This window comes from Maylandia zebra, unplaced genomic scaffold, assembly GCF_041146795.1.
Source record: "Maylandia zebra isolate NMK-2024a unplaced genomic scaffold, Mzebra_GT3a scaffold26, whole genome shotgun sequence".
In the NCBI taxonomy this organism is placed as follows: domain Eukaryota; kingdom Metazoa; phylum Chordata; class Actinopteri; order Cichliformes; family Cichlidae; genus Maylandia; species Maylandia zebra.
In genome coordinates, this window is record NW_027490056.1 from 61,565 (window position 1) to 76,267 (window position 14,703).

At 43.2% G+C, this 14,703-nt stretch overlaps 1 protein-coding gene across 1 annotated transcript; it reads left to right on the forward strand.

The window, feature by feature from the left end:
- Nucleotides 1–354: 354 nt before the first annotated feature.
- On the forward strand, nt 355–14,568 carry LOC143416171 (multifunctional protein CAD-like). Its single transcript, XM_076881598.1, has 29 exons — nt 355–482; nt 1,078–1,242; nt 1,326–1,411; nt 1,578–1,824; nt 2,123–2,221; nt 2,424–2,648; nt 2,846–3,028; nt 3,112–3,330; nt 4,903–5,070; nt 5,169–5,351; nt 6,055–6,159; nt 6,600–6,848; nt 6,955–7,036; nt 7,329–7,495; nt 7,675–7,839; nt 7,914–8,045; nt 8,237–8,438; nt 8,529–8,719; nt 8,847–8,987; nt 9,077–9,166; nt 9,894–10,032; nt 10,576–10,769; nt 10,873–10,947; nt 11,101–11,313; nt 11,487–11,612; nt 11,699–11,854; nt 11,945–12,046; nt 12,572–12,666; nt 12,913–14,568. The coding sequence occupies exons 1-29, from the start codon at nt 378–380 to the stop codon at nt 13,010–13,012; spliced, it is 4,404 nt and encodes a 1,467-aa protein (XP_076737713.1). The 5' UTR covers nt 355–377; the 3' UTR covers nt 13,013–14,568.
- Nucleotides 14,569–14,703: the final 135 nt, after the last annotated feature.

Consider the following 14,703-nt stretch of genomic DNA (forward strand, 5'->3'; position numbering starts at 1 on the left):
AGAGGCAAAAGCGAGCTTGGAACAAAAATATGTTGTAACAAATTGTAAATAGGTAGTAGATTTAGTACTGTTAGTATTCCAGAGCATTTTAAAAATACTTAGTTTGGTCTCAGTAAAGCTAACAATAAATTCACATGGTCATTTTTTGCACCTACTATGTTTTTTTTTCTTTTTTTTATTCTTATTTATTCATTTTTTCTGCACTGCTATCACAGCAGATTTCTCCATGAGGGCATTAAAGTTTTACTCTACTGCTTTATTTCACAGTTTGATTATAAAGTTAACCTTTACCAGTGCGGGCAGAGAAGCCAGTAAGTCAGGTGCTTATTATGGATATTGTGCTCAGTGCTTGAACCTTTTCCTCGACAGGGGAGGTGATGGCTATTGGTCGTAGCTTTGAGGAAGCCTTCCAGAAAGCTCTGAGGATGGTGGATGAGAACTGTGTTGGCTTTGACCACACCATCAAGCCTGTCTCTGAAAAGGTAACCTCCCATAGCTGAAGTCCAGGTTAAATGGTTGTACTGGTTAAAAAATGCCTTGCTGCTGCACGACCTGTTCAGTGCACAGTGTCAGCAAATACTTTATCCCAGGTTGAAAGATTTTTAACCATTTTCAGCCAAACATGCAATGATTTGCTTCATATTTGGTCAGAACACAACATTAGTGCTTTTGCTATGCAATGCCATCGACTTTTAAGGATGAGTGATGGTGCTGCACATTAAAGCATGTTGATCTGTTTTACTACGCCTCTATTAGGATGGTGACCCTATAAATGATTGTGATAAGGACATTTTAAAAGGTCAAAACTGTATTGTTCTGTCTTAACGGGACCAGTAGATGGTGCCAGATCTCCCCTGAGCGATCTACTACTGTAATGCTTCCTGCTTCTGGGTTTTTTGAGGAATGTTTCATTGCATGCTGTTAATCATGTTCTGCTACTATGTGTGTGGCTGATTTATTTTTATTTATTTATTTTGAGAAAATAAGCCCAAATGTCTGAGCTGATGCTCATGGCTGGCAAATAACTAGCAGCACTTTACTTCACAGTTAGTATGTTGTGCTCCCTCTGCTTACCAGGAGTTGCAGACTCCTACAGATAAGCATATCTTTGTGCTGGCGGCAGCATTCAAAGCTGGCTACACTGTGGAAAAGCTGTATGAGCTGACCAAAATCGACCGCTGGTTCCTGCACAAGATGAAAAACATCGCCGACCACGAGCTGCTGCTGGAGACCTACAATCAGGTAAGGCCGATAAGACATAACGTGAAAAAACTAAGAGCTGTTCGAAATGGATTAAGATGCTGGATTAATTTCCTTCCGTCCAGGATGAGAGCTCCATGCCTCCAGAGGTGATGCTTAAGGCCAAGCAGCTGGGCTTCTCAGACAAGCAGATAGCACTGGCTGTACAGAGGTGGGTAGGAAAGGAAATAATCACTGTCTTATTTTAACTTAATGGTAACTTTCTCTGTGATTAGGGTATCATCAGCATGAAATGTTATTTTAGATAAAGTGCTATTAAAGAATCCAAACTTCCTTGGTTTGTCCTCTATCACTGAATCCACGTTTCCCTCTAACAGCACAGAGCTGGCCGTCAGAAAGCTGCGTCACGATTGGTCCATCCTGCCAGTGGTGAAGCAGATTGACACAGTGGCGGCTGAATGGCCGGCTTACACAAACTACCTGTACCTGACCTACCACGGCACAGAGGACGACCTGAGCTTCAACGATCAGCACGTCATGGTGATCGGCTCGGGCGTGTACCGCATCGGCAGCAGCGTGGAGTTTGATTGGTGCGCTGTTGGGTGCATCACCGAGCTCAGGAAGGTAAGGCCTACGTGAGACTTTAATACCGGATGCTCTCTTTATGACTGAGTTAGTCTTTTACCTCACTGAAATTGAATCCAGGGAGCAGGAAGAACCGCCTCCATGTTCAGTTCATCTCTTTATTTCCTTTACTAAACTTTTTTTTTTTTTTAGCTTGAGAGGATTAATTTACTTATTTATGAAAAAACATACAAATTTAGATCTTTTTTGTCATTTATTGTGTTGATTATTACACGTATTATTACACCCCAGAGCCAGTAATCCAAATGTTACGAAATAAGCATCAAACCATTTGCAGATGGGCTATAAGACCATCATGGTGAACTACAACCCCGAGACAGTCAGCACAGACTACGACATGTGCGACCGCCTCTACTTCGATGAGATCTCCTTTGAGGTAAGTTTTAGCTGATACGGGAAAGTGTGATTGTGGTGAATGTGACTTGATTCAAGTCTCACATTTTGGGTGAAAGTAGCCTCTGGGCTCTTTGTTGCAAGTCATCCCCTCAAACTTTCTAACACTGTTATTAATTTCCTTGTACACGTATTAATCTGCAGTGTTTCGTGGTTAGAGATGAGTATTTCTATGCATCTTTCAGGTGGTGATGGACATCTATGAAAGGGAAAACCCAGAGGGAGTGATCCTGTCTATGGGAGGCCAGCTTCCCAACAACATTGCCATGTCGTTGCACCGCCAGCAGTGCCACATCTTGGGGACTTCGCCCGAGTTCATCGACAGCGCTGAGAACCGGTTCAAGTTCTCCCGAATGCTGGACACCATCGGCATCAGCCAGCCGCAGTGGAAGGAGCTCTCAGACACTGAGGTACAGCAGACTGACGATGAGCTCGTTTTATGTCACCGATGTCTCAGTCTGTAAAGTTAAAGATGTTTAACCCTCAAATGTTGCCTTAATATGCTAGTAAATTATATTTACTGTTATTTACTATTGTACATACAACACTAAGAAAAATAGTTGCAAAGCCAGCGTTCGATGACGTTTACGTTTCTTCTTTGCTCTAGTCTGCTGTGAAGTTTTGCGAGACGGTCGGTTATCCCTGCCTCGTTCGCCCCTCGTATGTTCTGAGCGGAGCGGCCATGAACGTCGCCTACAGTGACAGCGACCTCGAGAAATACCTGAGTAACGCTGTAGCAGTGTCCAAGGAACACCCTGTGGTCATCTCTAAATTCATTCAGGAGGCTAAGGTAGTTAAAGACCCGATAATTACAGCAGAATTATTGATTATTATCAAGTTGAGTTGAGGCTGTACTGTTTATAAATTTCGCAGGAGATAGACGTGGACGCTGTCGCATGTGACGGTGTAGTGATGGGCATTGCGATTTCTGAACACGTGGAGAACGCTGGAGTTCACTCTGGTGACGCCACCTTGGTGACACCGCCTCAGGACCTCAATCAGAAAACCATAGAGAGGATCATGCAGATCGTTCACGCCATCGGTCAGGAGCTGCAAGTCACCGGGCCGTTTAACCTGCAGTTAATTGCAAAGGTAAGAAGTACATGGAAATACTGTTAAATGCTGTTGCTGAGGACGTGAATTTAAATTGTTACTCAATGCTGATACTTTATGTAGCTTTCTTACAGTATTTTCCAGATTCCGGTAATAAACAGAGTCAGATTTAGGGAGACTAGTCTTCTTCTTCTGGCATTTAAGGCTGAACGGGGAGTTGTGGTATAAAAACGTATAGTTTTGTAAAGTTGGCACAGTTGCTCAAATTAGCCAAGCATGATCGACCTTTTTAATCCCCAACCTGCTGGCAGAAATGTCCACCTATTAAAAAACACATATCTCTCTTCAGAACTATGACGCCTAAATAAAAAAACCTTAGTTTATATGGTGAAAAATTATTTGAGAGAATCTTGAAGAGCTGCTGCTCCTCCACATCGAAAGGAGCCAGATGAGGTGGTTCGGGCAACTGACAAGGATGCCCCCTGGATACCTCCTGGGCGAGGTTTTCCGGGCAGACCCAGGACACGCTGGAGAGATTATATCTCTCGGCTGGCCTGGGAACGCCTTGGTGTTCCCCCGGATAAGCTGGAGGAGGTGGCTGGGGAGAGAGGTCTGGGCTTCTCTGCTTGGGCTGCTGCCCCCGCGACCCGGCTCCGGATAAAGTGGAAGAAAATGGATGGATGAATGAATCTTGAAAATGAACAAGTCTTCCAGTACAGAGTAAAATGTGAGAGTGAAAATATTGCGTGTACTTAATAAAAACCTAGAAATGTTTGGGGGTTATTTTCTGGTGTAACAGAAATATACAAGTGCTACATGGATTTTTTTTCAGGTGACCTCATTGTTGTGCTCCTGAAGCTTTTAAAAGGCAGCTGGGGTCATTTAAAAAAACAAACTATGCGTCAGAGCAGCGGTCCCCAACCTTTTTTGCGCCACGCAATATGACCGACAATATTTTCACGGACCGGCCTTTAAGGTGTCACAGATAAATACAACAAAATAAAACTAGTACCGGTACCAAAAAAAGATTTATTCATAACACACATGAAAAGATCCAGGAAAACAGAGTTAACGATAAAAACGATAACAAAATAACGCTGAAAACTGATTAAAAACCCTGAAAACTATACATTTCACACCTGAGCCTCAACTCTCGCGGCCCGGTACCAAACGACTCGCGTACCGGTCCGAGGCCCGGGGGTTGGGGACCGCTGCGTTAGAGCGAGTACCAAGGACACCAGGAAAGCAAAGATTAATGCAGTGTTAGTTTTTGAGAGAAGCTGAGCTTGGTGCCAGTCGTTCATATAAGAGTTATGTCATCTTCATGCAGAGCAAGCAAACTAACAAGTTACTTCCATGAAAAATAAAAGTAAATGTGATGCTTTTGCTGTAGATTTGGGAAAACAAGCGACAGATATGTTTCTTCCCGTTTACAGCCACCACAGATGGCATTGTTTGTCCGTTACTTTAAGGTGTTTACATTGTAAAGTACAGACCCTGAAAGTCCTCATTAAGTTGTGAAAATTAAGCTGTGTCAATAATGCAAAGGACAGTTATGTCTTCTATCAACACTGGTCAGAGCATTCATTCACCGCTGTGTTTTTCTCTCAGGATGACCAGCTCAAAGTGATCGAGTGCAACGTCCGAGTTTCTCGCTCCTTCCCCTTTGTGTCCAAGACGCTGGGAGTGGACTTGGTGGCTCTGGCTACCCAGTACATTATGGGGGAGGACGTGGAGCCAGTGGGCCTGATGAAAGGGAAAGGGATTGTGGGAGTCAAGGTAAGCAGTGTGAAAGCAATCATAAATTTCCCTTCATGTTAAATCACTTTTGTCTTCTCATCTGACTGAGCATCACGGATTGCTTCAATGTCCTCCAGGTCCCTCAGTTTTCTTTCTCTCGGCTGGCCGGAGCTGATGTGGTGCTCGGGGTGGAGATGACCAGCACTGGAGAAGTAGCTTGTTTTGGGGAGAACCGGTACGAGGCTTACCTCAAAGCCATGCTCTCCACAGGCTTCAAGATCCCCAAGAAGAACATCCTGCTCTCCATCGGCAGCTATAAGGTACTTAAAGGTTTCGACTGACAAAAACACAACAGATAGGGATCCAGATGTGAACAGTGAGTTCAGCTCACAAGTGATGCAGCTGGAAGTACGAATGATGCATTTTAGTGGTACATTAAAGGTGCAGATGTTTTTGTGGCTGGTCAGTCACATGGGAATAAACAACAGATTTTATGCATCTGCTACTTTTCTAACGAGAAAAGCAACAAACCTTGATTATTTGTTTTTGCAGCAGCTGTTGATGATTCCACCAACAGCTGATAACTGTAAATATTATCACCATGAGACCAGATGTAGTTAAACTCGATCAAAACCATCTCAGCAACACAAATGGAATAAAAATCATCGGACCACATTTATTTTTCTGCGGCGTTGAAATATTATGATCTGTTTGCCTGAATATAGAAAAACTATATTAAGGGGCGACCGTGGTTCAGGGAAGTCTAAAGATATGAATGCTGGGTTAAAAAAACAGCAAATGGAACTGTATGAAAAGGCCATCGATGTCAGATAAGATGAGCTGAAACTGTCTGTCTACCACAATAGATTTAAGAAGTTTAAGAGTGATCTGATTTTAAGGAGCAGCTGCAGAGTGTTCCGGTTGTGTGAAGCATAGTAAACGAAATAGATTTTTCCAGCTTTCAGCACTGATGTTATGATTTTATTGTTCATCCAAACTATTTGCATTGACTTGTGTTTGCAGAACAAGAGTGAGCTGCTGCCCACCGTGCAGGCCCTGGAGTCTTTGGGATATGACCTGTATGCCAGCATGGGCACGGCTGACTTCTACACAGAGCATGGAGTCAAGGTAATTCTTTTAACACAGGCTTCGTTTTTTGGAGTAACAAACTTTATTTAAATCAAAATCGACTTATTTTGCAGTGGCACATCTGTGAGTGACTCATGAATATGGTCGTGTTTATGTGTATTTGTTTTTAAATGCTTTAATCCTGGTAACCCTTTACATCTTTATCATTCCTCTTGAATTGCACATTAAACCAAAGATTCCAGATGAGCAGCACTTATACATGGATACAATGTAGCTGTAAAAATGTTTTATTTTGCTAGAGCTTTTGAAAAACAGCAGAAATGTATTTAGAAATGTCATTGTTCATAATTGTGGCATTCACTTAAGTACTTTAATACTTAAAATATAGTGTTATTAATCTATGACAGGATGAAATCAGGATAGAAACTTTAAGACTCTTTAAGATATTGTCTTTAAGTTTGTTTTGTCTCCTTGTACAGGTGACTGCAATCGATTGGCCGTTTGAGGAGTACGACAGCGATGAATGTGCCACCAAAGAGAAGCAGCGCAGCATCATGAACTACCTGGAGGAGAACCACTTCGACCTTGTCATTAACCTCTCCATGAGGAACAGCGGAGGTCGAAGGCTCTCCTCCTTTGTCACCAAAGGCTACAGGACCAGGCGTATGGCTATCGACTACTCTGTCCCGCTCATCATCGATATCAAGTGCACCAAGCTCTTTGTTCAGGTACGCGATCTGTTTTTTTTTTTGTTGTTTGTTTTTTGTTTTGTTAGGATGTTTGTGTGATGTGGTTCTATGGGAACATGATTAATAAAGGGTGACTCGTTTGCAGGCTCTTCGTCAGATTGGAAGGACTCCACCAGTGAAAACTCATGTTGACAGCATGGCATCCCAGACACTCGTCCGTCTGCCCGGTGAGTGGTCGTAAACGGCAACAACAACACTAATGTAATGTTAGATGTTTGTTTCTGAAACAGGAATTCTTGAGTCTTTAAAGCAAAGTTGTTCAAAAACTGAGGTTCTTTAAACAGTAAATACTTCATCCTACTAAAAGCTTTACTAATTACTTGCACTAATAGTTCAGCTTCTCATTTTAATTCTTTTTCACATAGTACTGTTTTTTTCTAAATATTTGAAGTCGAGCTATGCAGACAAACTAGTACAAAGATACCGGGTGAAGTATTTTGGTTTTTGATTGAATCACAGGTCTGATCGATGTCCACGTTCACCTACGGGAGCCTGGCGCCACCCATAAGGAGGACTTCTCCTCAGGCACAGCAGCTGCTCTGGCAGGAGGAGTGACCCTGGTGTGTGCGATGCCCAACACTTCCCCCGCCATCACTGATGCTAATAATCTGGCTCTGGTGCAGAAGGTAAACCCACGTTTTTAAATTGTATTCGCTTTTTAATCTGTTGGCTGATCCTGTTAATGCAGAAATGTTAAGATTTTTGTTGGCAGTGACCAGAAAGGACAAGATTAGAAATGAGTACTTCAGTTTTCAGTAAAATTTGAAGCGATATGACATTGACTCCTGTTATATTGTGTCACCAGTTAGCCAAAGCAGGCAGCCGCTGCGACTACGCCCTGTATGTGGGCGCTGCCACGGACAACGCTGCTGTCCTGCCGCCCATCGCCAGCCAGACCGCCGGTCTGAAGATGTACCTGAATGACACATACTCCACCCTCAAGATGGACAACGTCTCCCTGTGGATGGAGGTAGGCTGGATTTTAAGTGTTGCTGGAAGGCCATTAGAGATGCTTCAGCCCTAACCGTGTGGATCTGTTTAAAGCACTTTGAGAAATGGCCCAAGCAGATGCCCATCGTGGCTCACGCTGAGAAGCAGACGGTGGCGGCGATCCTCATGGTGGCCCAGCTGTACCAGCGGCCAGTCCACATCTGTCACGTGGCCAAGAAAGAGGAGGTAAAGAGCTGTTTCTTATTGTTGTTAATTTTATGCAACTTTTACTTTATTTTAAACTATTTCAGTGGATTTGAGGTAATTTACTTTTAATTAGTTTGTTTTATTATCGATTGCTTCGGCTGTTAAAGTGCATCTTATCTTAATTTTTTTGATTCTTTCTTACAGTTTTAATACTTCTTAATGGTTTTCAGATCCTGATAATCCGAGCTGCAAAGCAGAAGGGCATCCAGGTCACATGCGAGGTCGCCCCTCACCACCTCTTCCTATGTGAGGACAATGTGGCGCAGATCGGCGACGGTCGAGCGCAGGTTCGACCCATGCTGGGAACACGCGAGGACATGGAGACACTCTGGGAAAATCTGGACATTATCGACTGCTTTGCTACAGACCACGGTCAGAGAGCATTCATTTTCTGTCACGATCATGCAGACAGACTTGTCTTCGACCTTCCTGAACTGTACGGTTTTTGTTTTGTTTTGCTAGCTCCTCACTCTGTAGACGAGAAGAACAGTGAGCGTCCTCCTCCTGGTTACCCCGGTCTGGAAACAATGCTGCCTCTGCTGCTCACCTCCGTCAGTGATGGACGTCTGACTCTGGATGATATTACCAGACGTCTTTATGACAATCCACGCAGGATCTTCAACCTGCCCGTTCAGGAAAACACCTACGTGGAGGTAAACAGACAAACACAATTAAAGGGAATTCATTTTAAGGAGACATTATTTTGATGCAGTAATTAGCAGCCTATCCGTACTCTGATGAAATATGTTCCTAATTATTTATCAATTACGTGTCTTTCAGGTGGACCTGGAGCAGGAGTGGGTTATTCCTCAGGCCATGCAGTTCACTAAGTCTAAGTGGACTCCTTTCGAAGGTATGAAGGTGAAAGGTAAAGTCCGCCGCGTGGTCCTGCGAGGAGAGGTGGCCTACATCGACGGCCAGGTCAGCATTCGTGCGTTTTGCTTTTGAACAAGAAAACAAAGAGAATAAATGTAGTTGATCTAATAAAGTACGTGTCCTGTCTCCTTCAGGTGCTCGTGCCTCCAGGTTACGGTGAGGATGTGAAGACTTGGCCCACTTCTTCCACCCATCCTCCAGAACCTGTCAAAGAAACTCCAATGGTAATAAAAGTGAATGCGGTAATAATGCAGCTGCCTTCCATGCTTTCTGTTGTAAGATAAAGACTCTACAATAATATTACATCACATTGGTGTTTTGGCCACCGCCATGATTATTTTTGGAGCCAAAATTGACCAGATTTAAGAAGAGAGTGAAGTTATCTGCCAACACTAACACACTTCTTTAGCAGCCATAGCCATGAAGAACGTGCACACAGCAGCAGATATCGGCTAGTTGATGCTAAGTAAACGTAACTGAAAGAAAACACTAGAATTTCATTCAACAAATTGAATAAAAGAACTTCTTAGATGTAATTAGTTTAAAATGCTGTAAAAGACACAGCAAGCAAAATCGAGAGGTTCAGATCAGTGATTAAAGTTGGTGTTTCTTCCATGCCTGAAATGTCTGGTAGGAGGCAAACAGCAGATATCAACTTGTTCCTTTTGAAATGTGGAGGAATAGCAGCTCCTCACTTTATTTCTAAGAAAGAGGTCTTAGACGGCACCGTTTGGAGGAAGCTCTTTTCCGGTGCTTATATCCCCGGTCTTCTTTCTTATGAGCGTAGATGACATCTAAAAAGTTCACAGAATTTGAACGTACAGCTAACAGAGTTTAATTACAAACAAAAACATTTAAAGCCTGTACTTAGAACTGTTTTGAGTGTTTCTTGAACTCCTCTATGTGGGTATTACTTCATGTGTTTTGTTTACATTAATTCTGCTCCATCAGACTCCTGAGCGTCGGCGTCCAACTCCACCCCGCGATGGAGTGCGGACTCGAGCTGCGAGCCCACGACGCATTGGTGGAGAAAGCCGCTACCTGCTGCCGCCCCGCATCCACCGTGCCTCTGATCCCGGCCTGCCACCAGGTATTACAGCTCCCAGAATGCTTTGGAACAGCAGATTTTTGTTTTACCTCGAGGGTTTCTCCCAATGTTTCTACCAGTGTATTATCAGCCTGCCTGGCTGTGGTGGGGCGTGGTCTGCGGTGCCGTGCAGGGAGGGCGGACGTACCTGCACGGCATCCTTAATCACGCCCGCCTAGTTAAAAACACGGGGACTCAGGGGTTTGGGTGTGTAGTGGTGAGATGTAAATAAAGATGGCTCCGAATGATACTCCGTGGTCCCGCCGTGCCTTATTCTCGCCACACTGGCCTTAACAGGGGATTTTTAAAGCCTTCTTTAGGCAAAAGGTATCAATAAGTTGAAAGAGGGGTTAAAAAATGAAGCAGATGTTATCATATCATTTCACATGTTCAGCTGGTATGTCCATTAATCAAGTATGTCAAAACTGTTCATTGCCGTATAAAAACAAGTTTAATTAAAGTTGTTTGATGTTCTCCTGCTGATTCTCAGTGAAACACCTTTGCTGTGTTCCAGTCATTGATACACTGCGACTCTTATCCCCACAGAGATGGTCATGCTCCCACCAGCCGCTGCTGTTGACGGGTACAGCCATCCTCCCCCACTGTCCAGGCTGCTGTCCCCACAGTCTGGGTCAGGACAGGTGCCTCCTGGTCAGGTGTCACACCTGCAGATGTCTCCTCTGCTTCACCCACTGGTGGGACAGCACATCTTGTCTGTCAGACAGTTCAGCAAGGAGCAGGTACGCCGAAGAAGATGAAACACACTCTGGGAATGCTGACAGGTTTGAAACAAGATCTCGGGTCTGAACAAAAGCTTATTTTTGTGTCCTTCGTTTGTTTCAGATCTCACACCTGTTCAATGTTGCTCACACTTTACGTTTGATGGTTCAGAAGGAACGAAGCCTGGAAATACTCAAGGTATCTCCTAAACGTGCCTCATGTTACTGCACTATTCACTAATTTCAGTTATGTGCTGTTACAATGGTGGATGTTCGTATCAAACATGACCAAAGTTATAGAATGATGAGGTACCTTAAAGTAATCCCTCATTCCTCATGCCTTCCTGTTCAGGGTAAAGTAATGGCCTCCATATTCTATGAGGTCAGCACTCGCACCAGCAGTTCCTTCGCAGCGGCCATGCAGCGTTTGGGCGGCTCCGTCGTCCATTCCAGCGAGGCCACTTCCTCCTCGCTGAAGGGAGAATCGCTGGCGGACTCTGTCCAGATCATGAGTGGCTACGCTGACGTCCTCGTGCTGCGTCACCCAACACCTGGAGCTGTAGAGGTGGATTTTAGATGGATACTTTTTTTTATTAAAAGTTTTCTTTACATAACAGAAAATAAAGACTAATTGGTCATAAAAGTAACTGCAGCAGCACCCTGTTGTGTGTTTTTTGATGCTTGTTTAGTTTGAAGATGAGTTTTTAATATCTTACGCACGTGACTCCTCCTTCTCAGAGCGCGTCCCGTCAGTGCCGTAAGCCGCTGATCAATGCTGGCGACGGTGTCGGGGAGCATCCCACTCAGGCCCTGTTGGACGTCTTCACCATCAGAGAGGAGCTGGGAACGGTCAACGGCATGACGGTGAGCGACATGATTCCTTTTTAATTTAATCTTCAGCCAGAATAAAACTTTACATGAAAACATGTTAAAACTGTGGCGTCTGTCAGATAACGATGGTTGGAGATCTGAAACATGGCCGAACGGTTCATTCCCTCGCCAAACTGCTGACCCAGTACCGCATCACTCTGCGTTACGTGGCTCCCAAAAACCTCCACATGCCAGCAGAGATCGTCAGCTACGTGGCCTCAAAGGGCATCAAACAGGTGAGGACTAAACATGGTTACACAGCAAAGAGGAGTTTTCACAAATATGTACTAAAAACTGCTAATTTTAAAAAACATGTTTGTTTGCAGGAGGAGTTTGACAGCATCGAGGAGGCTCTGCCTGACACCGACGTCCTCTACATGACGAGGATCCAGAAGGAGAGGTTTGCATCTGAGGAGGAGTACAAAGCCGTAAGTTTCATTTCACCGACGGGTTTTATTTTGTGACACAGATACTTGCATATACTCACAGCGCATCTGTAGTTAGGCCTGGTGCTTCCTGCCTCATGCTGGCCCGGTAATCGTTTTTGATATCGTTCAGTTGGTCTCATGGTGACATTTTCCCTAATCCACTATTCTGGACTGCAAACTCCACTGACTCCATCTGGTGAAGCTGGGGTTTGTCTGCATTTGGAGTTCATCTTTAGTGGAAAGCAGCTGATTTGTTCAGTTATTCGTCACAAAGTTCTTTCCAAATGAAATATTTCTAGAGGCAAAACTATTAAATAGAATTGTCTTAAGAAAACAAGAAGATATGCGAGAAAGAAGGCGTTCCCTCACCCCTCTACAGATGTAAGCGTGTGGGGAAATATGGAAGTGGAACCCTTTAGCTAAGCATTCATAGGTGCAGACAGAACCAATCAGCTCAGGTCTCATGTGACTGGATGATCCCGGAGTATTTTTGATCTTTAACTGTGACTCTGTTGTTTCTCTCAGTGTTTTGGTCAGTTCGTCCTCACTCCTCACATCATGACTGGAGCCAAACAGAAGATGGTGGTGATGCACCCGCTGCCCAGAGTCAATGAAATCAGGTGAGACGCGCTCAGTCAAATGTCTGACAACAATATCAGTTCCAGCTGTGTTGTTTAAATGTTGCTTGAGCCCTTAAATGGGCTGCAGAAATGTAACGTTTTGTGTACAATGTCTAATTTCAGTACGATTTCTTTTAACTAACTTAAATTTGAACTGAATTTTATTTTAAACCCACCTTACATTATTTGCTATTGTGTTGATTAAGTGGACTAATGATCTGTTTCTCTTTGTTATTTCTCTCTCAGTGTGGAGGTGGACACAGACCCGAGGGCGGCATATTTCCGTCAGGCGGAGAATGGCATGTACATCCGAATGGCCCTGCTGGCCACCGTACTGGGCCGATAACTCAGTGTGTGTCACAGGCTGGGTCTCTGACCCAGCGCTCTGAGTTCATTTTGTATTTGTCTCATTTTAGATATGTGATTAGTTTGTGTCATTCCTATTTAGCTTTAGTTAAGGAAAGGCAGTTATTAATTATTGTTTCCTTGGTTTCTATGTTTGAGTTCTTGTATCGTTCATCACGTGTTAGGTCTGTTAAGCTTGTGTTGTCATGTCTAGTTTCAGTGTTTCCTGTTTTATTTTGAAGGAGTCGTGTGTTCTTTGTTCATTGTATTTAGTTTCACTTCCCCCGTCCTGTCATTAGGTTCATGTCAGTCAGCTGTTCCTCCATGTGTTCCCACTTCCCCTAATCACCTCCTGTGTATTTAAGTCCTGTGTTTTCAGTGTGTCATTGTCAGATCGTCTGCTTTGTTTGCAAGCCAAGAAGTTGCGTCAAGTCTCCTCGCGTCAAGTCCATGTTCCTGTTGTAGGTTTTTAAGTTAATTTAGCTCACCCAGTTTAGTTTATTGTTAGCCTTGCATTTTGCCTTTTGTTTCCGTCTGCATTTGGGTCCACGCTTCACTCTACACACAATCAGCCCTGCTGATTGTGACAGTGTGCTGCTTCTTTGTCCTACAAACTGTCAGAGAAACAAAAATGTATCTTTTCTGAAATCTATACATTTCTCATTTCCTGCCCCCGAGGGGTGCAAGTAGGTTTAAATACTAGATTTAATACTGAGTTAAAGTTTATAACATGCTGCTGTAACACAGAACTTTTTTTTTCTCCAGTCACACAAATGTTTACTTGTTTTCTTTCCTGCTGTATTTCAAGATTCCTTTATTTTTACATGTCTTAAAACCATTAACATAATTAACATATAGAACCAGAATCTGTCTTGTTTGAAATGGTTAAGAGATGATCAGTGTTTGTGCATCGATGAGCCAAATCGAGGAGCAAAGGGAAGAAATAGGAAGTGGGTGCTGCTATCGATGTCTCTTTTACATATATATATAATTTGCAGCTGCTGCATCTGATTAATGATGTTTAAAGGGACCAATGAGGATGTCAAAGAAGATAAATCCTGAATGCATTTTTACGTTTAGACCAATTTACTGGACCAGCTTCATCAGATGTTTGTTTGGGTTGGCACAGTCCTCTGAAAACCAGCAATGGTGGTTTACGCCTCGAGGTTTTTCAAAAGAAAATTTCTAACAAAATACAGAGAAAAAAATATTTTTACTACACCAAACAATCCGATTGATATTTTGTTTTAAAATGAGCAAAAGCAAAACTAAGTGTCTAATATATTTCTAGGTTACCGGAAAACCTTCATCATTCCAGCTCTACATGAGTATAATGGTACGATACGGCTTACTGCACATGTTTGTATCATGATTTCAGTCTGTTTCAGAGTCGTGACATCCTTGGTTGTATGAAATGGTTGTTTCCCTTTCTTCAAATGTGTTGCATTAACTGCAAGTGGAAACGCACAAATATCCTCAGAGCACAGTCTTTGATGGTTTTGGGGTAATCTCTGTAACTATCAGTAATTTCTTACACTGTTGACATAAACTTTTTTTTTAAAATCAAAATCCAAACGGATGTTTGTAAAGTGTTGAACGACTTCTGTGTCATGTGGAGAAATAAATAATGAAAAAGGATGTTTCTCTTTGTGGTTGATTTCATTTACAGTTTTTTCTGATTGCTTAAGCACA